The sequence below is a fragment of the Schizophyllum commune genome, assembly GCF_000143185.2.
Source record: "Schizophyllum commune H4-8 unplaced genomic scaffold SCHCOscaffold_12, whole genome shotgun sequence".
Taxonomy (NCBI): domain Eukaryota; kingdom Fungi; phylum Basidiomycota; class Agaricomycetes; order Agaricales; family Schizophyllaceae; genus Schizophyllum; species Schizophyllum commune.
The window spans coordinates 259,763-281,854 of NW_026089549.1; the positions used below are offsets into that span (position 1 = coordinate 259,763).

The 22,092-nt window shown below is 59.9% G+C and overlaps 15 protein-coding genes across 15 annotated transcripts; 6 read left to right on the top strand and 9 right to left on the bottom strand.

Moving 5' to 3' along the window:
- Positions 1-255: 255 nt before the first annotated feature.
- On the top strand, positions 256-2,108 carry SCHCODRAFT_02082560 (uncharacterized protein). The gene is made up of 9 exons (XM_050341728.1): positions 256-665; positions 833-869; positions 920-979; positions 1,037-1,065; positions 1,126-1,161; positions 1,250-1,592; positions 1,646-1,698; positions 1,881-1,989; positions 2,060-2,108. The coding sequence occupies exons 1-9, from the start codon at positions 620-622 to the stop codon at positions 2,067-2,069; spliced, it is 723 nt and encodes a 240-aa protein (XP_050197837.1). The 5' UTR covers positions 256-619; the 3' UTR covers positions 2,070-2,108.
- SCHCODRAFT_02639986 (uncharacterized protein) lies at positions 2,100-2,745 on the bottom strand. Its single transcript, XM_050346119.1, has 3 exons — positions 2,426-2,745; positions 2,185-2,361; positions 2,100-2,128 (listed from the first exon to the last, which is right to left on the bottom strand). The coding sequence occupies exons 1-2, from the start codon at positions 2,565-2,567 to the stop codon at positions 2,204-2,206; spliced, it is 300 nt and encodes a 99-aa protein (XP_050197838.1). The 5' UTR covers positions 2,568-2,745; the 3' UTR covers positions 2,100-2,128; positions 2,185-2,203.
- Positions 2,746-3,137: 392 nt separating this feature from the next.
- On the top strand, positions 3,138-4,407 carry SCHCODRAFT_02516636 (uncharacterized protein; the record flags this gene model as incomplete). Its single annotated transcript, XM_003027397.2, has 3 exons — positions 3,138-3,170; positions 3,225-3,292; positions 4,020-4,407. The coding sequence occupies 3 exons, from the start codon at positions 3,138-3,140 to the stop codon at positions 4,405-4,407; spliced, it is 489 nt and encodes a 162-aa protein (XP_003027443.1).
- An 18-nt stretch (positions 4,408-4,425) lies between these two features.
- On the bottom strand, positions 4,426-5,733 carry SCHCODRAFT_02082441 (uncharacterized protein). The gene is made up of 2 exons (XM_003027672.3): positions 5,642-5,733; positions 4,426-5,576 (listed from the first exon to the last, which is right to left on the bottom strand). Exon 2 carries the CDS (start codon positions 5,414-5,416, stop codon positions 4,445-4,447), a length of 972 nt encoding a protein of 323 aa, XP_003027718.1. The 5' UTR covers positions 5,417-5,576; positions 5,642-5,733; the 3' UTR covers positions 4,426-4,444.
- On the bottom strand, positions 5,529-6,060 carry SCHCODRAFT_02082434 (uncharacterized protein). The gene has a single exon (XM_050341727.1). The coding sequence runs from the start codon at positions 5,929-5,931 to the stop codon at positions 5,641-5,643; it is 291 nt and encodes a 96-aa protein (XP_050197839.1). The 5' UTR covers positions 5,932-6,060; the 3' UTR covers positions 5,529-5,640.
- SCHCODRAFT_0258487 (uncharacterized protein) lies at positions 5,577-7,735 on the bottom strand. The gene is made up of 3 exons (XM_003027673.1): positions 7,509-7,735; positions 6,068-7,456; positions 5,577-6,016 (listed from the first exon to the last, which is right to left on the bottom strand). The coding sequence occupies exons 1-3, from the start codon at positions 7,575-7,577 to the stop codon at positions 5,987-5,989; spliced, it is 1,488 nt and encodes a 495-aa protein (XP_003027719.1). The 5' UTR covers positions 7,578-7,735; the 3' UTR covers positions 5,577-5,986.
- A 703-nt stretch (positions 7,736-8,438) lies between these two features.
- SCHCODRAFT_02692702 (uncharacterized protein) lies at positions 8,439-9,464 on the bottom strand (the record flags this gene model as incomplete). Its single annotated transcript, XM_050346843.1, has 3 exons — positions 9,168-9,464; positions 8,632-9,078; positions 8,439-8,578 (listed from the first exon to the last, which is right to left on the bottom strand). The coding sequence occupies exons 1-3, from the start codon at positions 9,319-9,321 to the stop codon at positions 8,439-8,441; spliced, it is 741 nt and encodes a 246-aa protein (XP_050197840.1). The 5' UTR covers positions 9,322-9,464.
- Positions 9,465-9,473: 9 nt separating this feature from the next.
- SCHCODRAFT_02640013 (uncharacterized protein) lies at positions 9,474-10,379 on the top strand. Its single transcript, XM_050346120.1, is given in 3 exon segments — positions 9,474-9,495; positions 9,511-9,793; positions 9,857-10,379. The coding sequence occupies 2 exon segments, from the start codon at positions 9,511-9,513 to the stop codon at positions 9,931-9,933; spliced, it is 360 nt and encodes a 119-aa protein (XP_050197841.1). The 5' UTR covers positions 9,474-9,495; the 3' UTR covers positions 9,934-10,379.
- Positions 10,380-11,698: 1,319 nt separating this feature from the next.
- On the top strand, positions 11,699-12,183 carry SCHCODRAFT_02082897 (uncharacterized protein). Its single transcript, XM_050341731.1, has 2 exons — positions 11,699-11,725; positions 11,783-12,183. The coding sequence occupies exon 2, from the start codon at positions 11,860-11,862 to the stop codon at positions 12,073-12,075; it is 216 nt and encodes a 71-aa protein (XP_050197842.1). The 5' UTR covers positions 11,699-11,725; positions 11,783-11,859; the 3' UTR covers positions 12,076-12,183.
- A 1,463-nt stretch (positions 12,184-13,646) lies between these two features.
- On the bottom strand, positions 13,647-14,292 carry SCHCODRAFT_02640024 (uncharacterized protein). Its single transcript, XM_050346121.1, has 3 exons — positions 13,973-14,292; positions 13,732-13,908; positions 13,647-13,675 (listed from the first exon to the last, which is right to left on the bottom strand). The coding sequence occupies exons 1-2, from the start codon at positions 14,112-14,114 to the stop codon at positions 13,751-13,753; spliced, it is 300 nt and encodes a 99-aa protein (XP_050197843.1). The 5' UTR covers positions 14,115-14,292; the 3' UTR covers positions 13,647-13,675; positions 13,732-13,750.
- A 79-nt stretch (positions 14,293-14,371) lies between these two features.
- On the top strand, positions 14,372-15,990 carry SCHCODRAFT_02590194 (uncharacterized protein). Its single transcript, XM_050343981.1, has 4 exons — positions 14,372-14,454; positions 14,532-14,717; positions 14,772-14,839; positions 15,567-15,990. Exons 2-4 carry the CDS (start codon positions 14,685-14,687, stop codon positions 15,952-15,954), a joined length of 489 nt encoding a protein of 162 aa, XP_050197844.1. The 5' UTR covers positions 14,372-14,454; positions 14,532-14,684; the 3' UTR covers positions 15,955-15,990.
- On the bottom strand, positions 15,935-17,283 carry SCHCODRAFT_02082893 (uncharacterized protein). The gene is made up of 2 exons (XM_050341730.1): positions 17,189-17,283; positions 15,935-17,118 (listed from the first exon to the last, which is right to left on the bottom strand). The coding sequence occupies exon 2, from the start codon at positions 16,961-16,963 to the stop codon at positions 15,992-15,994; it is 972 nt and encodes a 323-aa protein (XP_050197845.1). The 5' UTR covers positions 16,964-17,118; positions 17,189-17,283; the 3' UTR covers positions 15,935-15,991.
- SCHCODRAFT_02082721 (uncharacterized protein) lies at positions 17,076-17,607 on the bottom strand. The gene has a single exon (XM_050341729.1). The coding sequence runs from the start codon at positions 17,476-17,478 to the stop codon at positions 17,188-17,190; it is 291 nt and encodes a 96-aa protein (XP_050197846.1). The 5' UTR covers positions 17,479-17,607; the 3' UTR covers positions 17,076-17,187.
- On the bottom strand, positions 17,534-19,205 carry SCHCODRAFT_02672071 (uncharacterized protein; the record flags this gene model as incomplete). Its single annotated transcript, XM_003027674.2, has 3 exons — positions 17,534-17,563; positions 17,615-19,003; positions 19,056-19,205. 3 exons carry the CDS (start codon positions 19,203-19,205, stop codon positions 17,534-17,536), a joined length of 1,569 nt encoding a protein of 522 aa, XP_003027720.2.
- Positions 19,206-19,957: 752 nt separating this feature from the next.
- On the top strand, positions 19,958-21,716 carry SCHCODRAFT_01161082 (uncharacterized protein; the record flags this gene model as incomplete). Its single annotated transcript, XM_050341133.1, has 7 exons — positions 19,958-20,035; positions 20,100-20,120; positions 20,680-20,782; positions 20,840-20,873; positions 20,920-20,965; positions 21,149-21,283; positions 21,575-21,716. 7 exons carry the CDS (start codon positions 19,958-19,960, stop codon positions 21,647-21,649), a joined length of 492 nt encoding a protein of 163 aa, XP_050197847.1. The 3' UTR covers positions 21,650-21,716.
- Positions 21,717-22,092: the final 376 nt, after the last annotated feature.

The following is a 22,092-nucleotide window of genomic DNA, read 5'->3' on the forward strand; positions in this document are numbered from 1 at the left end:
CGTCGTCGCACTCTCGCGCTCGTCCCCGCGTGTGGCTGAATGCCTGCCTTTTGTGGCAGGCCGTCCGTTCGCGCTTCTGAGCCTCAACTCACGAATCCTCAGACCGAGCGAGCACACACCACGTGGATCCTAACGGCTGGGAGACCATATATCCAACGTCACAGTCTGCTGGCTTTTTGTGAGTGCGTCGTAAACGGCTCAAAACGCTAAACGGCGCGTTCCTGACTTTTCCGAGCAGCAGCGTCTTCGCCTCGGCGTCCGGGCACTCGAGACACCCTACCCCTAACCCCTAAGACTCAGGATACTGCCTCTATGCTGTCCTTCTCCTCCCCGACATCCGTCTACTCGGTTTGCAAACACCGCTCCTACCGCCTTGCCTCGCCTCCAAACTTCCACTGGCGCGGAGGCGATTTCTCGACACCGATCAATCAGGGTCCCATCATTTGTCACGATCAAATCACGCGCGGGCCTGGGCGCTGGCTCCCTGATTTCGAAGAGAAGCGCGGAAGATGCGCTGTTGGGGCTTAGGAGGAGGAGGGCGAGCGGCAAGGAATATCCGGGTGACAGAGTCGTGGAATCGCTTAGCAAAGTGGTGGGGCATCAAGGGGGAGACGCGGTGATGCTCTGCGAGTCCGTGCGCCTGGTAGATTCGTATAAAGAGCGGGGTGAGTCGACTGCTCTCCTCACTTCCCATCCCTCCTCTACTTCCCTTCTCTCCTCCTTCACTGCTTCCTTCCTTTCCTACACCTGTCTACACACTACACCTCCCTTGACACCTTCCTACTCTGCGCTCTTCTGAATCTCTTGACGAAGCGCTCATCTTCGAGTTCAGCCCGTCTACAGCAGTTGACCTTCGTGTCATCACTTCGGTCTGTGCTCTCTCACTACTGATTCGCTCCCACTGACGATGTGATTACAGGTGCTCTATCGTCTATCTTCACTACTTGACGCGTACCTTCTCATGCCACTACCAGAGCAGGCGAGTTCGCTTTTTGCATCGCGTCACATCCATTTTGGCTGATTTGGATCTTCCCAGCCTGCGCTTCGAACTCCTGGTACTTCAAAGTAGGTAGTACCTATCTCTTCTATCCTGTCGAGTATTCCTCTGACTGCCGCCACAACAAGGAAATCGAGGATTTACGCCGGGAACCTCAAAATATCGTGAGTTCATTCCTTGTTTCTTCTCTCTCAAGCCCGCTGCTGATTTCCGCGACGATATCCCCGCGTTTTTCCTTCGGTATAACTCTAGCTAGTTTTGCCTGGCCCTCTGTTGGATTCTTAAACGCGCCGGCCAGACGTAACGAGCAGCAGGGTGAGTGTACGACCGTATGTCGAGCTCACTCTGATCATCACCAACGTCCTATCCCCACGACGCGATGGTCCGTCGTCGCGCTCTGCGTCGCTGAGCGGCGGTCAGCCCCTGACGACTCTCGAGCTGAGCGCCGTCACCCGTCTTGTGAGTCCTTTCAGTGCGTTACAACACGTGTCACTGACTTTTCTTGCTTCCCACCGCCATGTCTGCGACGTCGCCGCCTTACGATAGGGCGACCAATAGGAGGATACGCGATACCGGACTCATCTATGACCAGATTGTGAGTCGAACTAACCTTGTTCCCTCGCATTTCGACTCAATCCTTGATTCTTGACACCGCCGACTTGGGAGTCCGACAATCACCCGGGGTTCTCGGGCCCATCGAGGTGAGTAATGCCCCGTCGGCTTACTCTCAATGACGAGGATGCATATAGCCCGCGCTTACGCTTACACGGTGGGTGTATACGTCTCTTGAACCGCTGGAGGAATGCGCGAGTGACAGAGTTTTGGCAAGCTCGAGTCCTTCGTCCTGTCGAAGCGCTCGCTGACAGCTGCTGTCCACCATCAGGTTCTGGAGGTGCCATAGGCCGCTCGCTAGACGGTCCCCACCTTCACCCAGCCGCTCGACGATACCCTGAACCTTCGAGGGATTTGATCAGGTTCTCGGGGTCATCGAGGTGAGTACCTACGATTTTTCCGCCTCGGTTGGATCTGAACTACATAAGCGTCGACTGATCTTCCTCACAGCTATCCTTGAGGCCCTCAAACCGCCGGAGTCATGCGCGGGATCTCTAGAGCGATTCATACGAGAATGCGGCGAGTCAAAGTTCATCCTTTGCTGGAAGAGCGCCGGCTGATAATTGGTCAAACAGGCTACCATTCAGGCTATTTCTACGCGCGCTGCAGTAGGTTCTCGGGGTCATTGAGGGTTGTGAGTTCGCTTCTGACTGTACAGAACGAGAAATTGACCTTCAATTCCGCATTTTCCGAGCCTTCCAAACCGCCGGAGGCACGCGCGAGTCCTCTAGGATGATGGATGCGACGTGATGGTACGTGATGCGCCCTCGTCCCATCTCTCTGTGTGCTCACAGAGTCCGTGCTGCCGCGCTGTAGCAACATCAACAATCTCACCCGCGATGTGAAAGAATCGCTCACCGTCGCGATGCGGCGCGTTCGCACGGGACACCTCAGGGTGAGGTAATCTCGCATTGCCGTGAGGATACGAGAGACCGCTGCCGACGCGACCGGCCGTCATGCGGATGTGACAGAGCGCGCGAGGGAATAACATGAGCGACTGACCGTCTCCTCGACGAGCCACGACCTCTATCTTGACCGTGCTGATCGCCTTTGCAGGCTTGTTACTCCGCCCCTACATACCCGCGCCTTGACGATTCCGAGCACGTCCGAGGAGGGGGAGATTATGCTGGTACACGGTGAGGCGTGCTACCCCGCCGCGAGTTTCAACTGTTGACTGACCGCTTGATGGTAGACCATGCCTTGAAGGCGCTCTAGCTGGGCCTCTAAGCGCGCTCTGCGGATGTGCGACCGCCATCTTCGCCTGTCCCATTGGGGATTCAAGTGATACGGCCGCGTCGGTACGTGATAATGTTTGGCTAGCTCGACTCGTGCTCATCATTTTCCTTGGATTGTCCGCGTTGTCTGACGCAAGTAGGCGTCGCTCAGGAGTCTCACATAGACGCTCGACTAGCCGTAGTCGCTGTCGAAGCTATGATCGAGGTAGGGAGACCACTAGCTCGTTCTTGGGTTAAGCAACTCGTGCAACCCTCGCAGAATTCGCGCTTACCGACGCTTCACCGCAACCTGAATGTTAAGCACGATGCTCGGTACTGCATGCGAGGTAAGCTCTCGCACAGAACTGTCTTGACGAACGCTGATGCCCTTGTTTTCGCAGAATTACATTGTGCTCGTTTTGAATCGAGATCAGGCGCATCTTAGCGTCGGCATGACTCTCAAACAAGGGTATGTGGTCTTCATATGCTAGAATCATATCTCCTACGGTATATATGAACGCTGCGACCCCTCTCCTCTCCTCTGACTGCCACACGTCCGGCGCTTTTCAAGGATCTTTGATTTTCTCATCATAACTCGACATCGGTGAGTTTTCGTATAATCCCGCTGCTAGAGATAAGGCTGACCGATTAATAGGCTTACTGAGACGTGTCCACGACCAGGGGTAGCCCTGGTATCACGCCGAAAAGCCTTTCATGGGAGGGAGGGGCTCATGCGATGAAGGTGGTGTAGTGTGAATACATCGCTTATATCGCATTCGGGGGGCTGTACGAGTACTTATTTACATGAAGGATACATAGTGTGATACTGAACATGCTCCGCCCCCTCTTAAATACTGCCTGCGACGTCGGAAGAGCCCTGCCGAGCGCCACCCTCAACGAAAACTGAAAGAAACTCAAGGTGAGCCCTTGAATTTCGTTGCAGTCAACTGCTTTGCTGATCTCTCTTCATGTCTGGCCAGGTCCTACTGCTCGCGGTGGTCACCACCAGCTCGTTCAGCACACACGAAAGCGAGGTAAGCAACCGATTTCTCACGTTTCTCATGTCCTTCTCATCTCGCCACCCCTTCCCTTCGTACCCCCTCTCCTTTCATATGCGAACCCTCACCATCCTATCCCTCGTCGATTACTTCAGCCAGCTTGTACTACCACATCTATCTACCACATCATGTACTCAGGTACTTACTCGAGCCCCTCTCCCTTCCCTCCGTCAACTGCCCTCCCCCATCACACCCTCCCTCGTCATACCGGCCCCTTCGCAACGCTTACACCTTCACACCACCATCCCCTACCACCTACAAGCCGTCCTTCATCGTCTCCGAGCTTCCTGACCTCGCCCTCGCCACCTTCTCCTCCCCCTCCCTCCTCACCAACTGCCCTTCCCCATCACTCCACCCTCGTCATACTCACCCCCTCTCTATTCGTCCACCCTCGCACTACCCTCCCCCATCACCTGCAGACCTTGCTCCGTCGCCTCCGTCCCCCTTACCTTCGTCTTTACCACCTTCTCCTCCCCTTCTCCTCCCTCCGACCCTTCCCCCCTGCCGTTATTTGAGACGTTACTGACGACTGTGCAGGTGCAAGCCCACCCTCGGAGCACCCCTCACGCGAGCCGCATAGCCCGCGACGAGCGCCGTTGTGCTCTGTGACGTGGGTGCGACTCTGTCCACGTCGAAGAGGAGGGGGGAGGGGGAAGGCATCTCCTCCGTCGATGAGGTGAGTATCGTCGCCGCGCCGCGTCGGTCCACGGAATCGCCCGCAGGGAGCGGCGTCGTTCGCGCACATTGCGCGGAGGCGTGGCGGGCTTTGCGAGGTGAGTGCGAATTTCGTGAGGTGGGGGGAGGGGGCGGGCTTGCTTGCTGACGAGCTCGAGCATCGCGCAGGCGCTTGTGAGGTTTGCGAGGTGTGGTGGGGACGTCGTCGATGTCGCTAGGTGAGTATCCCATCTCTTCTCCTCCTCTCTTGCTGAGCCGTGCAAGCAGGAGGCGTTGTGCGAGCGGGGGGATGCGCGCGAAAGCGTCTTCTCACCGCCAAAATCACACGTTCGCCGTCTTCTCGACGTCGCGGGAATGGAGTCGCTTGCGAGGGCACTTGCGAGCGTGCACGGTGGGACGAGTTGGGAGGTGCGGCGAGTGCAGTCGGCGTGAGAGGGGGAGGTGGGGGCGCATTTTGATAGGTTCGCACCAAGTCGCGCGCCCTCCATTCGCCGTGCGGGGGTCTGCGAGGGACTGGGCGAGCGCGAGTCAGTGACGGGCGACTTTCCCCGCGTCGTAAAGCGTGAGCTGCGATCGGGGCGAGTTGCGCGCGACGTCAGAATCGGCGAGGGGCCTGCCGCCATCGCCGCTCCCGCATGCCGTGAGTTCGAATAACGACGACGAGGTCGCGCGGGACTTGCCACCGTGCTCACGAAGGCGTCGTCGGGTGTTGCCATGTCAGCTTGAAGACCAGAAACTCGCCCCCCGCGAGTTGGTGAGTTGTTGAGCCGACGGCGGCGGAGACGAGGTGGGGGGACTTGCTGGCGACGTGGGATGGCCGCCGTGGTCTTTCCCGCGTGTTGTGAGTTGAGTAACGACATCGAGGCTGCGCACGACTGGCCGCCGCGCTCGCAAAGGTGTCGTCGGGTGGTGTGAAGTCAGTCTCAGATCCAAAAACTCGCCCCGCGCGACTTCAGCCGACGGTGGGGGCGAGGCGAGACGGCGAGGGCAGCCTTCGTGGTGAGCTTCACTCGTCCTTCACTAGATGAACGTCATCGTATTCTTCTCAACCATGGGTATCTACACTACAAATACACGTTGCTTACTATGTATGTATCTCCACCAGTATGTACACGTCTCCGCGTGTCGTGTCCAGGGGTATAGTACAAATGTCGGTAACGCGCGACAAGCCTCGCTGTGGAATCCAGCGGTTGGAGTCATTACAGTCCGCGTCGCGCCTGGTTCGCGTCGAGGGCCTGAGGTCGTAAGTAGAGAGCAGAGGTATAAGACAGCACGAGGGTGGCCGGGTCGTTGAATAAGGCCGGGAGGTAGGGTGGTCTGTATGTACATAGCACCGAGCCGTATGCACACAGAGGGGGGAGTGGTCGAGCCGCATGTACAGCGTCGTCGTCGGAAGCTGATATTCACATATTCACAATGTGCCGGGCAGCTTATGCGATGATGCACTGCTCGCGGAGGGCCTGAAGAAAGGTCAGCATCCCCAAAGTAGAACGGAGAGAAGAGCAACGCACGTCAAAGTAGGACGTCCCCAAGCTAGTCGAGGATGTTGTCCTCGATGGCGAAGTCGAACTTGACGAAGGAGTTCGCTGTGCAGAAGCTGCTGCTGCTGCCGCCAGTTTCGCCTTCACTGCGGAGCGCTCCGCGGCCCACACCTTTGCCCGCTGCGCTCGTGCGCGCGCACGCATGGCCGCATCCGCCACGACCCAGCCTGCCTGGCTCTCCTCGTATCGTCCGTCATCGTAGTCGTCCTCGATCCATGTTAGGCTCGGGAACAGAGTCGCGAGGCGCTCGGCTACGCGCGGCGCGCAGGACTCGTCGATGGGCGAGTCGACGACGTTGAGGTGGGTGACGGTGGAGTCGGAGAGGGAAGGGGAAGGCACGACATCCATGTTGGCGTCGAAGGAGAGGACAATGCTCTCGAGGTGCGTGCAGGCGCCCGCGAAGGCGCCGAGAGCTGCCATCGTACACCGCGGAGCGACTGCACGGTCGTACGACCCCGGGAATTCGACACGCTGCAGAAGTGGCCAGCTCCTCGCCAGCGTCTCGTACTCCACGTCCGCAATGTCCGCCCCGTCGGACACGTTCAGCACCAAGCTCGTCAAGCCCGTGCATTTTGCCAGCGGCGCGACGTCCTCCGCACGCATCCTCCACCCCGGCGAGGTTGCGCTGATCATCAGCTTGCTCAGCGCGGTGGGCTCGCAATGCGTCGGAATGTCCGCAATCAGCGCGCGCGCCGCGTCCGCGGGGAGCTCCAGGCCGAATACACTGAGGCGCTCGATCGGGCGCACGCCCCAGCTCTTCATGAGCCCGACGACATAAGCAGCGCTCTGTCCGCCGATGGTGAGGTCGCGGAGCGCGGCAAAGCTCGCGCGCGGGTACGCGCCGGAGGGCGAGCAGGGCGCGAAGACAGCGTCGGGACCGCCAGCGGAGTCGCAGAGCGCGAGCGCGGGCATGAGCTGGGACATACCCGCGCTGCCGTTGAGGCTGATGCTCGTGAGCGCGGGCCACGCGCGGACGCAGGCGGTGAGGTCGGCGGGGGAGGGGCGCGCGTCGGCGTGGCCCTGGTCGGTGAAGGAGAAGGTGGTGAGGGCGGAGCAGATGGGGGCCAGGCAGCTTAGTTGCTCGAGGTAGCTATTGGGAATGTCGATGGCGAGATGGTCGAGACTGGGGCTGAGGAGCATGCGGAGGATGGCGAGATGGTCGCACTTGTCCCAGTCCCATTGCGACGCGAAGGACAGGTGGCGGAGGCCGGGGAAGAGGGGTCCGTCCGATTCGGACGTTCGCAGCGCCTTCGCGATGGACTTGCGATATGTCTGCGGCTGGATGCGCAGCGAGCGGACGTGGCGGGCATAGCGATGGACTCGATGCCAGTCGTGGCTCGTAATTGTCCTGCGCAAGCCCTGCGGTGGAATGAGCACGAGTTCTAGCGGGCTTAGCGAGGTGGGTACGCACGAATCGGATGGGCTCGAGCGGGGTCCGCTCGCCGCGGGGCGCGCACCACGCGTCCTCGGGCATGAGCATGAAGAGGGGGACGAGGGAGGGCAGCTCGCGAGGGAAGGCGGGATGCCTGATATAAGGGCGGCTGCTCTGTCATGTGCGCACGCTAGCAGGCTCAGGCGCATCGCAAGGCGCCTTCGGTGTTCCCATGGTTCGAGGCAGTCGAGCAGCGTGCATGGTCGTGGTCGCGGTCGCAGCACGCCAGTCGCGATCGATGCTAGCACGCAGACCACTCCCGGCCCGACCACCGACCTCATCACGTCGATCAGATCACACCGCGCGCCCCGCCTTGCTCTCAGCCGCGTCACGTCTCGCGCCTCGCCCCGCCGCCGCCTCGTTTTCCGGCCCCGCCGCCTACCCTCACATCCTTGGGACCGTTCGGCAATCCCCGAAACGCCCGTTTTTCGCGCGGGCAGGAGATCCACCTCCCCTTTGCGCGGCGCGAGCGCAGCGAGCGCTTAAGCTCTGGCATTTTCACTCTCTAACTACCCTACTTTGGCTCTCACAGCACTCTCCCCCTCCCCCTCTCCTCCCCCCTCCCTCTCCTCCTCCTCCCCCCTTTCCTCCCGTGCGGCGGTGGGAGGCGGGGGAGGAGGCGAGGCGTCAGTACTCGGACCACTTACCTCAGCTTACCGACTTGGCGCGCGCAGCCTAACACAAAGGTAAGCTCGCTTCCTGCGATGAAGGCGTGGGTTCACACACTTCGCCAGACGCCGTGCTCGCGCGAAGATCCCACGCGATTTCGAGACCTCGCCATGGCGATTTTGTTCGTAGAGGCCGCGGGGATTGAGTCTTGTTGTCGTAGACGGCCTCCTGACGTCGCGATGGGTCTGGCACCTGTAGGTAAGCTTGCTGGCAGTTACCAAGCATGCGAATCGACTCACACTAATTGACGAGATCCCCACAGATCTCGATGCCGAAAGTCATTGGTGAGCCTGTCGAGGCGTGGACAACCGCGACGAGGCGCGCGAGACGGCTGGCGACGACCTTCTCGGCGGAGATCCCGCCGTCGAAGCGCGTACTGCCTGAATACAAGGGGTAAGCTTGCTGGCTGAATTGGGGACTACAGCCGACTCACACCGAGTAGGAGATCTTGGTGTCGCCTTCCTCGCGGGATGAGGCCGCGTCGTCGCCAACGCCGCGAGATGCTGAGCGCGTGCGGATCTCGTCGCTTTCAAGACGAAGTCGCTTTCGAGGGGGGAGAGTGCTTTGGAGGGAGGAGACCGCTGAGGGAAGAGAGCGCTGTCGAGGGTGGAGAGCGTGGGCGATGCGACGTCGACAACCGGTAAGCCCTTCACACTCGATCTCCGCGCGCTAACTTGCTCATCGAGAGCGCCGAGCGTCACGTAGCTCGCTCCAAGGTGCCGGGCGTTGCGCAGATCGCCGTCAAGCCGCGCGGATCGCACCGGTAGGCTCCTCATCGCGATCCCGGTACTGATCTTGCTCATCGGGGGCCGTCGTGCGCCGCGTAGCCCGTCCGTGTCGCGCGCTTCGTCTTCGGCCGTCGCTGCGGGGTGCAGATCGGCTTGAAAGACGCTTCAAACGCCTGGAGTCGTCCTACTCGCTGGGGGATAGGTAAGCAGATGTGGGGCTACTGACACTGAGCACACGCACCGGCGACGCGATCTTGAGACGGCGGGATACGCAGCGCGCTTCCGGTGGCGCGGAGATCGCCGGTAAGCTCGTCGTCGCTGATCCTCGCCCGGATCTCGCTCATCGCAGCGTCGGGTGTCGGGCAGTCCGCTCCGAGGAGCACAGTGGCGCACATGTGAGTTCTTGACGAGTGAGTTCTTGACAAATGGATCTTGTCCGTGTCGCGAGTAGAGCGCGCCTTCGCCCTCTTCGTGGTAGGAAGTACTCGTAGGTACAACTTGTAAGCTCGGTATCTTGAATGGATGCATTTTGCACGTACCCTGGAGTGTCGGAGAAGCTGTGAATCCAGGTAAGCTTGCTGTTCATGCATCAGGCCCGATGCACGCACCTCGAGCATGTCCTGATCCTGCTCGTTAGGCTGCGCTTGTCGGGCTGTGCTGCCTCGCTCTCGGACCCGCTGCGCCACCGTGCTCGCAACGCGGGTCAGCGCTCAACTCGGGGGTCAATGGTGAGTCTGCGTACCTTTTGGCGAGCTGACTTGCCCTCGGGCTGGTTTCCAGCACCGAGTACCGGGTCCCTGCCGCTCTCGGGACTCTCGCCGCTCTCGGGCTCTCGCTCTCGGTCTCTCGGCTGCTCGCTCGCTCCGTGTCTTCTCTGTGCTCTCTGACTTGCTCCCGTGGCTTGCTCGCTCGCTTCCGTCGCTCTCGGAGGTGACTCGGTGTTGCCCTTGTGCAACCAAGGTGTTGTTGCTGCCAATCTCGCCTTTGCTTGCTTCGGCAGTTGCTGACAGTACCAACAGGTTCAAGAGCTAATAGAGACATCGAGACGAAGCGGAGGCATCCAGAGCAAGCGGAGACGTAGGGAGGAAGCATAGATAGAAGCAAGAGGTAGAGGATAAAGCTGTAGAGTTAGAAGATGAAGCCAGGAGGTGTGACCAGGTGCACGAGGCAATCGTGATCGCCGCTGTGGCGTGCGAAGGGGCTGGACCCTGATCACGAAGCCATCAATGCCTCATGTTGACGACCTTACCAGATTACCTCTTTGGGCATTCACCTCCGTGCGGAGCTCGCAAGAATTACCTGCCGCGGGCGGGTAAACTCGAGGAGCGAGTCGAAGCTCGAGATGTGAGATGAGATGGGAATTTCAGAAGAAGCACAGAGTACAGGCTCAGAGCATAGGATACAGTGACGAGAGGAACATAGTGGGAGTACAAAACGCGTGATATAGGCTCGGACAGACAGCGTGAACAGCGAGCAACTCGGGACAGCTCAAACTCATGAGCAAACCCATGAGCAAGACGAGAAGTGCAACACAAAAGGCTTCCAAAAATCTGCACTCTGCGGGAAACAACTCGGCGACGACTGTAGACAGTGATGCGACACGCCGAAGCGTCGTACATGGTGGTCGGGAGCAAGACGCGGACGGCGGTCGCGAGGTTCGAAACCGGACGGAAAAGCCGCGCCGGTGAGCCGCCGCGCTCGAGACCGGCAAACCGCGGCGGAAGCAAGGCGGACCTATTCCTTGCCTCCCGCCCTCACCAACCCCACGAGCCCAAGTCACCGACCACCCTAGATACGCGTACCTACCACATATACGACACTATCGAAGACCCTCCGTACCGCATACACTGTCAGGAATAACACCCAATCTCGCCTCACGTAGTTCCCCCGGCGATGAGATTAGAGTAGCGCTGCGCAAGTCCTCGTCAACGACAAGGGTTCCTGAAGGAGGAGAAAGACAGGTACGTGCGAGATAGATGCGCTAATGAAAGCACGAAGGCGCCGAGGGTGTCACTGAAGCGGCAGGGGACCGCTCGAGCCGGCGGGAGCAAGGTCACGAAGAGTGAGAAGCACCGGCTTCTGTTGCCTGAGCACGACCCCAACCGACCTTGAAGGAACTCGGCAAGTGGCTCATGTGCCTGTGATGATGGTGAGCCGGCTTCTGTGCTCGTGCTTAGACAATAGCAGATCAGCCCAAGGACACGCGAGCTCCCCCAGCAGCTCACGCCCGACCGCTGAGCGGTCTCGCATTTCTGCGCAACCAATCGCAAAAGTGAGCCATCCCCCGTCATCATAGCATTGTACCTACGCTCACCGAGCGCCCGAGGACAATGAGAAGGTTATATTGCCGGGGATCGCCCCGGCTCCAGTCTTCAACCGCCGCTCGACTGCAAATCTCGGGCACCAACGTACCGAAACGCGGAAGCACGGAGACTGTCGACCTGCACGAATCGTGATGCGCGCGAGGCGGACTCGAGCGCGGCCTTGCGGTTTTGGCCCCAAGCGCAAATCCTGAGCTTCACACCATCATGCTTGCAATATAGCAGGCCGAGAGTGAACGGCAATGATTCCGTGAGTGATTCAGGTCTTTCCAATGCATTGGGAGTGCGCAAGACGGAGGTCGTCGTCGCACTCTCGCGCTCGTCCCCGCGTGTGGCTGAATGCCTGCCTTTTGTGGCAGGCCGTCCGTTCGCGCTTCTGAGCCTCAACTCACGAATCCTCAGACCGAGCGAGCACACACCACGTGGATCCTAACGGCTGGGAGACCATATATCCAACGTCACAGTCTGCTGGCTTTTTGTGAGTGCGTCGTAAACGGCTCAAAACGCTAAACGGCGCGTTCCTGACTTTTCCGAGCAGCAGCGTCTTCGCCTCGGCGTCCGGGCACTCGAGACACCCTACCCCTAACCCCTAAGACTCAGGATACTGCCTCTATGCTGTCCTTCTCCTCCCCGACATCCGTCTACTCGGTTTGCAAACACCGCTCCTACCGCCTTGCCTCGCCTCCAAACTTCCACTGGCGCGGAGGCGATTTCTCGACACCGATCAATCAGGGTCCCATCATTTGTCACGATCAAATCACGCGCGGGCCTGGGCGCTGGCTCCCTGATTTCGAAGAGAAGCGCGGAAGATGCGCTGTTGGGGCTTAGGAGGAGGAGGGCGAGCGGCAAGGAATATCCGGGTGACAGAGTCGTGGAATCGCTTAGCAAAGTGGTGGGGCATCAAGGGGGAGACGCGGTGATGCTCTGCGAGTCCGTGCGCCTGGTAGATTCGTATAAAGAGCGGGGTGAGTCGACTGCTCTCCTCACTTCCCATCCCTCCTCTACTTCCCTTCTCTCCTCCTTCACTGCTTCCTTCCTTTCCTACACCTGTCTACACACTACACCTCCCTTGACACCTTCCTACTCTGCGCTCTTCTGAATCTCTTGACGAAGCGCTCATCTTCGAGTTCAGCCCGTCTACAGCAGTTGACCTTCGTGTCATCACTTCGGTCTGTGCTCTCTCACTACTGATTCGCTCCCACTGACGATGTGATTACAGGTGCTCTATCGTCTATCTTCACTACTTGACGCGTACCTTCTCATGCCACTACCAGAGCAGGCGAGTTCGCTTTTTGCATCGCGTCACATCCATTTTGGCTGATTTGGATCTTCCCAGCCTGCGCTTCGAACTCCTGGTACTTCAAAGTAGGTAGTACCTATCTCTTCTATCCTGTCGAGTATTCCTCTGACTGCCGCCACAACAAGGAAATCGAGGATTTACGCCGGGAACCTCAAAATATCGTGAGTTCATTCCTTGTTTCTTCTCTCTCAAGCCCGCTGCTGATTTCCGCGACGATATCCCCGCGTTTTTCCTTCGGTATAACTCTAGCTAGTTTTGCCTGGCCCTCTGTTGGATTCTTAAACGCGCCGGCCAGACGTAACGAGCAGCAGGGTGAGTGTACGACCGTATGTCGAGCTCACTCTGATCATCACCAACGTCCTATCCCCACGACGCGATGGTCCGTCGTCGCGCTCTGCGTCGCTGAGCGGCGGTCAGCCCCTGACGACTCTCGAGCTGAGCGCCGTCACCCGTCTTGTGAGTCCTTTCAGTGCGTTACAACACGTGTCACTGACTTTTCTTGCTTCCCACCGCCATGTCTGCGACGTCGCCGCCTTACGATAGGGCGACCAATAGGAGGATACGCGATACCGGACTCATCTATGACCAGATTGTGAGTCGAACTAACCTTGTTCCCTCGCATTTCGACTCAATCCTTGATTCTTGACACCGCCGACTTGGGAGTCCGACAATCACCCGGGGTTCTCGGGCCCATCGAGGTGAGTAATGCCCCGTCGGCTTACTCTCAATGACGAGGATGCATATAGCCCGCGCTTACGCTTACACGGTGGGTGTATACGTCTCTTGAACCGCTGGAGGAATGCGCGAGTGACAGAGTTTTGGCAAGCTCGAGTCCTTCGTCCTGTCGAAGCGCTCGCTGACAGCTGCTGTCCACCATCAGGTTCTGGAGGTGCCATAGGCCGCTCGCTAGACGGTCCCCACCTTCACCCAGCCGCTCGACGATACCCTGAACCTTCGAGGGATTTGATCAGGTTCTCGGGGTCATCGAGGTGAGTACCTACGATTTTTCCGCCTCGGTTGGATCTGAACTACATAAGCGTCGACTGATCTTCCTCACAGCTATCCTTGAGGCCCTCAAACCGCCGGAGTCATGCGCGGGATCTCTAGAGCGATTCATACGAGAATGCGGCGAGTCAAAGTTCATCCTTTGCTGGAAGAGCGCCGGCTGATAATTGGTCAAACAGGCTACCATTCAGGCTATTTCTACGCGCGCTGCAGTAGGTTCTCGGGGTCATTGAGGGTTGTGAGTTCGCTTCTGACTGTACAGAACGAGAAATTGACCTTCAATTCCGCATTTTCCGAGCCTTCCAAACCGCCGGAGGCACGCGCGAGTCCTCTAGGATGATGGATGCGACGTGATGGTACGTGATGCGCCCTCGTCCCATCTCTCTGTGTGCTCACAGAGTCCGTGCTGCCGCGCTGTAGCAACATCAACAATCTCACCCGCGATGTGAAAGAATCGCTCACCGTCGCGATGCGGCGCGTTCGCACGGGACACCTCAGGGTGAGGTAATCTCGCATTGCCGTGAGGATACGAGAGACCGCTGCCGACGCGACCGGCCGTCATGCGGATGTGACAGAGCGCGCGAGGGAATAACATGAGCGACTGACCGTCTCCTCGACGAGCCACGACCTCTATCTTGACCGTGCTGATCGCCTTTGCAGGCTTGTTACTCCGCCCCTACATACCCGCGCCTTGACGATTCCGAGCACGTCCGAGGAGGGGGAGATTATGCTGGTACACGGTGAGGCGTGCTACCCCGCCGCGAGTTTCAACTGTTGACTGACCGCTTGATGGTAGACCATGCCTTGAAGGCGCTCTAGCTGGGCCTCTAAGCGCGCTCTGCGGATGTGCGACCGCCATCTTCGCCTGTCCCATTGGGGATTCAAGTGATACGGCCGCGTCGGTACGTGATAATGTTTGGCTAGCTCGACTCGTGCTCATCATTTTCCTTGGATTGTCCGCGTTGTCTGACGCAAGTAGGCGTCGCTCAGGAGTCTCACATAGACGCTCGACTAGCCGTAGTCGCTGTCGAAGCTATGATCGAGGTAGGGAGACCACTAGCTCGTTCTTGGGTTAAGCAACTCGTGCAACCCTCGCAGAATTCGCGCTTACCGACGCTTCACCGCAACCTGAATGTTAAGCACGATGCTCGGTACTGCATGCGAGGTAAGCTCTCGCACAGAACTGTCTTGACGAACGCTGATGCCCTTGTTTTCGCAGAATTACATTGTGCTCGTTTTGAATCGAGATCAGGCGCATCTTAGCGTCGGCATGACTCTCAAACAAGGGTATGTGGTCTTCATATGCTAGAATCATATCTCCTACGGTATATATGAACGCTGCGACCCCTCTCCTCTCCTCTGACTGCCACACGTCCGGCGCTTTTCAAGGATCTTTGATTTTCTCATCATAACTCGACATCGGTGAGTTTTCGTATAATCCCGCTGCTAGAGATAAGGCTGACCGATTAATAGGCTTACTGAGACGTGTCCACGACCAGGGGTAGCCCTGGTATCACGCCGAAAAGCCTTTCATGGGAGGGAGGGGCTCATGCGATGAAGGTGGTGTAGTGTGAATACATCGCTTATATCGCATTCGGGGGGCTGTACGAGTACTTATTTACATGAAGGATACATAGTGTGATACTGAACATGCTCCGCCCCCTCTTAAATACTGCCTGCGACGTCGGAAGAGCCCTGCCGAGCGCCACCCTCAACGAAAACTGAAAGAAACTCAAGGTGAGCCCTTGAATTTCGTTGCAGTCAACTGCTTTGCTGATCTCTCTTCATGTCTGGCCAGGTCCTACTGCTCGCGGTGGTCACCACCAGCTCGTTCAGCACACACGAAAGCGAGGTAAGCAACCGATTTCTCACGTTTCTCATGTCCTTCTCATCTCGCCACCCCTTCCCTTCGTACCCCCTCTCCTTTCATATGCGAACCCTCACCATCCTATCCCTCGTCGATTACTTCAGCCAGCTTGTACTACCACATCTATCTACCACATCATGTACTCAGGTACTTACTCGAGCCCCTCTCCCTTCCCTCCGTCAACTGCCCTCCCCCATCACACCCTCCCTCGTCATACCGGCCCCTTCGCAACGCTTACACCTTCACACCACCATCCCCTACCACCTACAAGCCGTCCTTCATCGTCTCCGAGCTTCCTGACCTCGCCCTCGCCACCTTCTCCTCCCCCTCCCTCCTCACCAACTGCCCTTCCCCATCACTCCACCCTCGTCATACTCACCCCCTCTCTATTCGTCCACCCTCGCACTACCCTCCCCCATCACCTGCAGACCTTGCTCCGTCGCCTCCGTCCCCCTTACCTTCGTCTTTACCACCTTCTCCTCCCCTTCTCCTCCCTCCGACCCTTCCCCCCTGCCGTTATTTGAGACGTTACTGACGACTGTGCAGGTGCAAGCCCACCCTCGGAGCACCCCTCACGCGAGCCGCATAGCCCGCGACGAGCGCCGTTGTGCTCTGTGACGTGGGTGCGACTCTGTCCACGTCGAAGAGGAGGGGGGAGGGGGAAGGCATCTCCTCCGTCGATGAGGTGAGTATCGTCGCCGCGCCGCGTCGGTCCACGGAATCGCCCGCAGGGAGCGGCGTCGTTCGCGCACATTGCGCGGAGGCGTGGCGGGCTTTGCGAGGTGAGTGCGAATTTCGTGAGGTGGGGGGAGGGGGCGGGCTTGCTTGCTGACGAGCTCGAGCATCGCGCAGGCGCTTGTGAGGTTTGCGAGGTGTGGTGGGGACGTCGTCGATGTCGCTAGGTGAGTATCCCATCTCTTCTCCTCCTCTCTTGCTGAGCCGTGCAAGCAGGAGGCGTTGTGCGAGCGGGGGGATGCGCGCGAAAGCGTCTTCTCACCGCCAAAATCACACGTTCGCCGTCTTCTCGACGTCGCGGGAATGGAGTCGCTTGCGAGGGCACTTGCGAGCGTGCACGGTGGGACGAGTTGGGAGGTGCGGCGAGTGCAGTCGGCGTGAGAGGGGGAGGTGGGGGCGCATTTTGATAGGTTCGCACCAAGTCGCGCGCCCTCCATTCGCCGTGCGGGGGTCTGCGAGGGACTGGGCGAGCGCGAGTCAGTGACGGGCGACTTTCCCCGCGTCGTAAAGCGTGAGCTGCGATCGGGGCGAGTTGCGCGCGACGTCAGAATCGGCGAGGGGCCTGCCGCCATCGCCGCTCCCGCATGCCGTGAGTTCGAATAACGACGACGAGGTCGCGCGGGACTTGCCACCGTGCTCACGAAGGCGTCGTCGGGTGTTGCCATGTCAGCTTGAAGACCAGAAACTCGCCCCCCGCGAGTTGGTGAGTTGTTGAGCCGACGGCGGCGGAGACGAGGTGGGGGGACTTGCTGGCGACGTGGGATGGCCGCCGTGGTCTTTCCCGCGTGTTGTGAGTTGAGTAACGACATCGAGGCTGCGCACGACTGGCCGCCGCGCTCGCAAAGGTGTCGTCGGGTGGTGTGAAGTCAGTCTCAGATCCAAAAACTCGCCCCGCGCGACTTCAGCCGACGGTGGGGGCGAGGCGAGACGGCGAGGGCAGCCTTCGTGGTGAGCTTCACTCGTCCTTCACTAGATGAACGTCATCGTATTCTTCTCAACCATGGGTATCTACACTACAAATACACGTTGCTTACTATGTATGTATCTCCACCAGTATGTACACGTCTCCGCGTGTCGTGTCCAGGGGTATAGTACAAATGTCGGTAACGCGCGACAAGCCTCGCTGTGGAATCCAGCGGTTGGAGTCATTACAGTCCGCGTCGCGCCTGGTTCGCGTCGAGGGCCTGAGGTCGTAAGTAGAGAGCAGAGGTATAAGACAGCACGAGGGTGGCCGGGTCGTTGAATAAGGCCGGGAGGTAGGGTGGTCTGTATGTACATAGCACCGAGCCGTATGCACACAGAGGGGGGAGTGGTCGAGCCGCATGTACAGCGTCGTCGTCGGAAGCTGATATTCACATATTCACAATGTGCCGGGCAGCTTATGCGATGATGCACTGCTCGCGGAGGGCCTGAAGAAAGGTCAGCATCCCCAAAGTAGAACGGAGAGAAGAGCAACGCACGTCAAAGTAGGACGTCCCCAAGCTAGTCGAGGATGTTGTCCTCGATGGCGAAGTCGAACTTGACGAAGGAGTTCGCTGTGCAGAAGCTGCTGCTGCTGCCGCCAGTTTCGCCTTCACTGCGGAGCGCTCCGCGGCCCACACCTTTGCCCGCTGCGCTCGTGCGCGCGCACGCATGGCCGCATCCGCCACGACCCAGCCTGCCTGGCTCTCCTCGTATCGTCCGTCATCGTAGTCGTCCTCGATCCATGTTAGGCTCGGGAACAGAGTCGCGAGGCGCTCGGCTACGCGCGGCGCGCAGGACTCGTCGATGGGCGAGTCGACGACGTTGAGGTGGGTGACGGTGGAGTCGGAGAGGGAAGGGGAAGGCACGACATCCATGTTGGCGTCGAAGGAGAGGACGATGCTCTCGAGGTGCGTGCAGGCGCCCGCGAAGGCGCCGAGAGCTGCCATCGTACACCGCGGAGCGACTGCACGGTCGTACGACCCCGGGAACTCGACACGCTGCAGAAGCGGCCAGCTCCTTGCCAGCGTCTCGTACTCCACGTCCGCAATGTCCGCCCCGTCGGACACGTTCAACACCAAGCTCGTCAAGCCCGTGCACTCCGCCAGCGGCGCGACGTCCTCCGCACGCATACTCCACCCCGGCGAGGTTGCGCTGATCATCAGCTTGCTCAGCGCGGCGGGCTCGCAGTGCGTCGGGATATCCGCAATCAGCGCGCGCGCCGCGTCCGCGGGGAGCTCAAGGCCGAACACGCTGAGGCGCTCGATCGGGCGCACGCCCCAGCTCTTCATGAGCCCGACGACGTAAGCCGCGCTCTGCCCGCCGATGGTGAGGTCGCGGAGCGCGGCAAAGCTCGCGCGCGGGTACGCGCCGGAGGGTGAGCAGGGCGCGAAGACAGCGTCGGGGCCGCCGGCGGAATCGCAGAGCGCGAGCGCAGGCATGAGCTGGGACATGCCCGCGCTGCCGTTGAGGCTGATGCTCGTGAGCGCGGGCCACGCGCGAACGCAGGCGGTGAGGTCGGCGGGGGAGGGGCGCGCGTCGGCGTGGCCCTGGTCGGTGAAGGAGAAGGTGGTGAGGGCGGAGCAGATGGGGGCCAGGCAGCTTAGTTGCTCGAGGTAGCTATTGGGGATGTCGATGGCGAGGTGGTCGAGGCTGGGGCTGAGGAGCATGCGGAGGATGGCGAGGTGGTCGCACTTGTCCCAGTCCCATTGCGACGCGAAGGACAGGTGGCGGAGGCCGGGGAAGAGGGGTCCGTCCGATTCGGACGTTCGCAGCGCCTTCGCGATGGACTTGCGATATGTCTGCGGCTGGATGCGCAGCGAGCGGACGTGGCGGGCATAGCGATGGACTCGATGCCAGTCGTGGCTCGTGACTGTTCTGCGCAGGCCCTGCGGTGGAATGAGCACGAGTTCTAGCGGGCTTAGCGAGGTGGGTACGCACGAATCGGATGGGCTCGAGCGGGGTCCGCTCGCCGCGGGGCGCGCACCACGCGTCCTCGGGCATGAGCATGAAGAGGGGGACGAGGGAGGGCAGCTCGCGCCATAGGACCTCCATGGCGATCTCGTGCCAGTACGAGCAGGTGAGGGCCATGTTGAGGACGGTGGACTGAGACAGCGAGTCATTGTTGAAGACGAGGGAGAGGGGAGGGAAGGCGGGATGATGACCTGATATAAGGCCGGCTGCTCTGTCATGTGCGCACGCTAGCAGGCTCAGGCGCATCGCAAGGCGCCTTCGGTGTTCCCATGGTTCGAGGCAGTCGAGCGGCGTCCATGGTCGTGGTCGTGGTCGCAGCACGCCAGTCGCGATCGATGCTAGCACGCAGACCACTCCCGGCCCGACCACCGACCTCATCACGTCGATCAGATCACACCGCGCGCCCCGCCTTGCTCTCAGCCGCGTCGCGCCTCCCGCCTCGCCCCGCCGCCGCCGCCTCGTTTTCCGGCCCCGCCGCCTACCCTCACATCCTTGGGACCGTTCGGCAATCCCCGAAACGCCCGTTTTTCGCGCGGGCAGGAGATCCACCTCCCCTTTGCGCGGCGCGAGCGCAGCGAGCGCTTAAGCTCTGGCATTTTCACTCTATAACTACCCTACTTTTGCTCTCACAGCACTCTCACTCTCCCCCTCCCCCTCTCCTCCCCCCTCCCTCTCCTCCTCCTCCCCCCTTTCCTCCCGTGCGGCGGTGGGAGGCGGGGGAGGAGGCGAGGTGTCAGTACTCGGACCACTTACCTCAGCCCGGCGACTTGGGGTTCTCGACGCGCGCGGCCTGACGAAAGGGTAAGCTCGCTTCCTGCGATGAAGGCGTCGGTCCACTCACCTTTCCAGACGCGCGGAGATCCCACGCGATGGCGATCCCGTCCGGGGGGTTGAGTTTTGACGTCGCAGAGGGCGTCTCGACCTCGCGATGGGTCTGGTACCAGCAGGTAAGCTTGCCGGCAGTCACCGAGCATGCGAATCAACTCACACTAATCAACGTGATCTCCGCAGATCTCGATGCGAAAGTCGTTGGTGAGCCTTTCGAGGCGCGGAAAACCGTGACGAGGCGCGAGAGAGGGCCAGCGACGACATTCTCGGCGTGGGATGGACGGCACGCTGGCGGAGATCGAACACAAGGGGTAACCTTGCTGGCTGCAATGCGGACTACAGCCGACTCACACCGAGTAGGGGATCTCGTCGAGGGAGGTCTTGGTGTCGCCGTCCTCGCGGGATGAGGCTGCGTAGTCGTCATGTCGCCAGACGCCGAGCGCGTGGCTGATTCCGAGACGGGGATGCGGATCTCGTCGCATCAGATGGGGGAGAGCGCATTGGAGGCAGGAGAGCGTCGAGGGAAGAGAACGCTGTCGAGGATGGAGAGCGTGGGCGATGCGCCGTCGGCAACCGGTAAGCCCTTCACTCTCGATCTCCGCGCGCTAACTTGCTCATCCAGACCGCCGAGCGTCACGTAGCTCGCCCCAAGGTGCCGGGCGTTGCGCAGATCGCCGTCAAGCCGCGCGGATCGCACCGGCAAGCTCCTCATCGTGATCCCGGTACTGATCTTGCTCATCGGGGGCCGTCGTGCGCCGCGTAGCCCGTCCGTGTCGCGCGCTTCGTCTTCGGCCGTCGCTGCGGGGTGCAGATCGGCGTGACAGGCGCTTCAAACGCCTGGAGTCGTCCTACTCGCTGGGGGATAGGTAAGCAGATGTGGAAGTGCTGACACTGAGTAGACGCACCGACGACGCGATCTTGAGACGGCGGCGCGCTTTCAGTGGCGCGGACATCGCCGGTAAGCTCGTCGTTGCTGTCCCACGCCCTGATCTCGCTCATCGCAGCGTCGGGTGTCGGCAGTCCCCTCCGACGAGTACAGTGGCGCGCAGGTGAGTTCTTGATGGATGGATCTTATCCGTGTCGCAAGGAGAGCGCGCCCTCGCCCTCTTCGTGGTAGGAAGTACTCGTATGTACAAGATGTAAGCTCGGTATCTTGAATGGATGCATTTTGCACGTACCCTGGAGTGTCGGAGAAGCTGTGAATCCAGGTAAGCTTGCTGTTCATGCATCAGGCCCGATGCACGCACCTCGAGCACGTCCTGATCCTGCTCGTTAGGCTGCGCTTGATGGGCTGTGCCGCCTCGCTCTCGGACCCGCTGCGCCACCGTGCTCGCAACGCGGGTCAGCGCTCAACTCGGGGGTTAATAGTGAGTCTGCGTACCTTTTGGCGAGCTGACTCGCCCTCGGGCTGGTTTCCAGCACCGAGTGCCGGGTCCCTGCCGCTCTCGGGACTCTCGCTGCTCTCGGGCTCTTGCTCTCGGTCTCTCTGCTGCTCGCTCGCTCCGTGTCTTCTCTGTGCTCTCCGGCTTGCTCCCGTGGCTCGCTCGCTCGCTTCCGTCGCTCTCGGAGGTGGCTCGGTGTTGCCCTTGTGCAACCAAGGTGTTGTGGCTGCCGATCTCGCCTTTGCTTGCTTTGGTAGTTGCTGACAGTACCCACAGGTTCGAGAGCTAATGGAGACATCGAGACGAAGCGGAGGCATCGAGAGCGAGCAGAGACATAGGGAGGAAGCATAGATAGAAGCAAGAGGTAGAGGATAAAGCTGTAGAGTTAGAAGATGAAGCCAGGAGGTGTGATCAGGTGCACGAGGCAATTGTGATCGCCGCTGTGGCGTGCGAAAGGGCTGGACCCTGATCACGAAGCCATCAATGCCTCATGTCGGAGACCTCACCAGATTGCCTCTTTGGGCATTCACCTCCGCGCGGAGCTCGCAAGAATTACCTGCCGTGGGCGGGTAAACTCGAGGAGCGGGTCGAAGCTCGAGATGTGAGATGAGATGAGAATTTTAGAAAAAGCACAGAATACAGGCTCAGACCATAGGATACAGTGACGAGAGGAACATAGTGGGAGTACAAAACGCGTGATATAGGCTCGGACAGCCAGCGTGAACAGCAAGAAACTCGGGACAGCTCAAACTCATAAGCAAACCCATGAGCAAGACGAGAAGTGCAGCACAAAA

Coding starts and splice junctions, on each gene's coding strand:
- SCHCODRAFT_02640024 (XM_050346121.1), bottom strand. CDS start 14,114: ATGACGGCCGGTCGCGTCGGCAGCGGTCTCTCGTATCCTCACGGCAAT. Junction 13,909..13,972: donor GGGTGAGATTGTTGATGTTG/CTACAGCGCGGC, acceptor CGCATCACGTAC/CATCACGTCGCATCCATCAT.
- SCHCODRAFT_02082560 (XM_050341728.1), top strand. CDS start 620: ATGCTCTGCGAGTCCGTGCGCCTGGTAGATTCGTATAAAGAGCGGG. Junction 870..919: donor ACCTTCGTGTCATCACTTCG/GTCTGTGCTCTC, acceptor ATGTGATTACAG/GTGCTCTATCGTCTATCTTC. Junction 980..1,036: donor TCATGCCACTACCAGAGCAG/GCGAGTTCGCTT, acceptor GGATCTTCCCAG/CCTGCGCTTCGAACTCCTGG.
- SCHCODRAFT_02082893 (XM_050341730.1), bottom strand. CDS start 16,963: ATGTCGTTACTCAACTCACAACACGCGGGAAAGACCACGGCGGCCATC.
- SCHCODRAFT_0258487 (XM_003027673.1), bottom strand. CDS start 7,577: ATGCTCATGCCCGAGGACGCGTGGTGCGCGCCCCGCGGCGAGCGGACC. Junction 7,457..7,508: donor CGCTCGAGCCCATCCGATTC/GTGCGTACCCAC, acceptor ATTCCACCGCAG/GGCTTGCGCAGGACAATTAC. Junction 6,017..6,067: donor TGGGGACGTCCTACTTTGAC/GTGCGTTGCTCT, acceptor ACCTTTCTTCAG/GCCCTCCGCGAGCAGTGCAT.
- SCHCODRAFT_02082434 (XM_050341727.1), bottom strand. CDS start 5,931: ATGCGGCTCGACCACTCCCCCCTCTGTGTGCATACGGCTCGGTGCTAT.
- SCHCODRAFT_02590194 (XM_050343981.1), top strand. CDS start 14,685: ATGTTAAGCACGATGCTCGGTACTGCATGCGAG. Junction 14,718..14,771: donor TGCTCGGTACTGCATGCGAG/GTAAGCTCTCGC, acceptor TTGTTTTCGCAG/AATTACATTGTGCTCGTTTT. Junction 14,840..15,566: donor GGCATGACTCTCAAACAAGG/GTATGTGGTCTT, acceptor TCATGTACTCAG/GTACTTACTCGAGCCCCTCT.
- SCHCODRAFT_02082721 (XM_050341729.1), bottom strand. CDS start 17,478: ATGCGGCTCGACCACTCCCCCCTCTGTGTGCATACGGCTCGGTGCTAT.
- SCHCODRAFT_02639986 (XM_050346119.1), bottom strand. CDS start 2,567: ATGACGGCCGGTCGCGTCGGCAGCGGTCTCTCGTATCCTCACGGCAAT. Junction 2,362..2,425: donor GGGTGAGATTGTTGATGTTG/CTACAGCGCGGC, acceptor CGCATCACGTAC/CATCACGTCGCATCCATCAT.
- SCHCODRAFT_02082897 (XM_050341731.1), top strand. CDS start 11,860: ATGCTGTCCTTCTCCTCCCCGACATCCGTCTACTCGGTTTGCAAACAC.
- SCHCODRAFT_02640013 (XM_050346120.1), top strand. CDS start 9,511: ATGCATCAGGCCCGATGCACGCACCTCGAGCATGTCCTGATCCTGCTC. Junction 9,794..9,856: donor CGGCTGCTCGCTCGCTCCGT/GTCTTCTCTGTG, acceptor TCGCTCTCGGAG/GTGACTCGGTGTTGCCCTTG.
- SCHCODRAFT_02082441 (XM_003027672.3), bottom strand. CDS start 5,416: ATGTCGTTACTCAACTCACAACACGCGGGAAAGACCACGGCGGCCATC.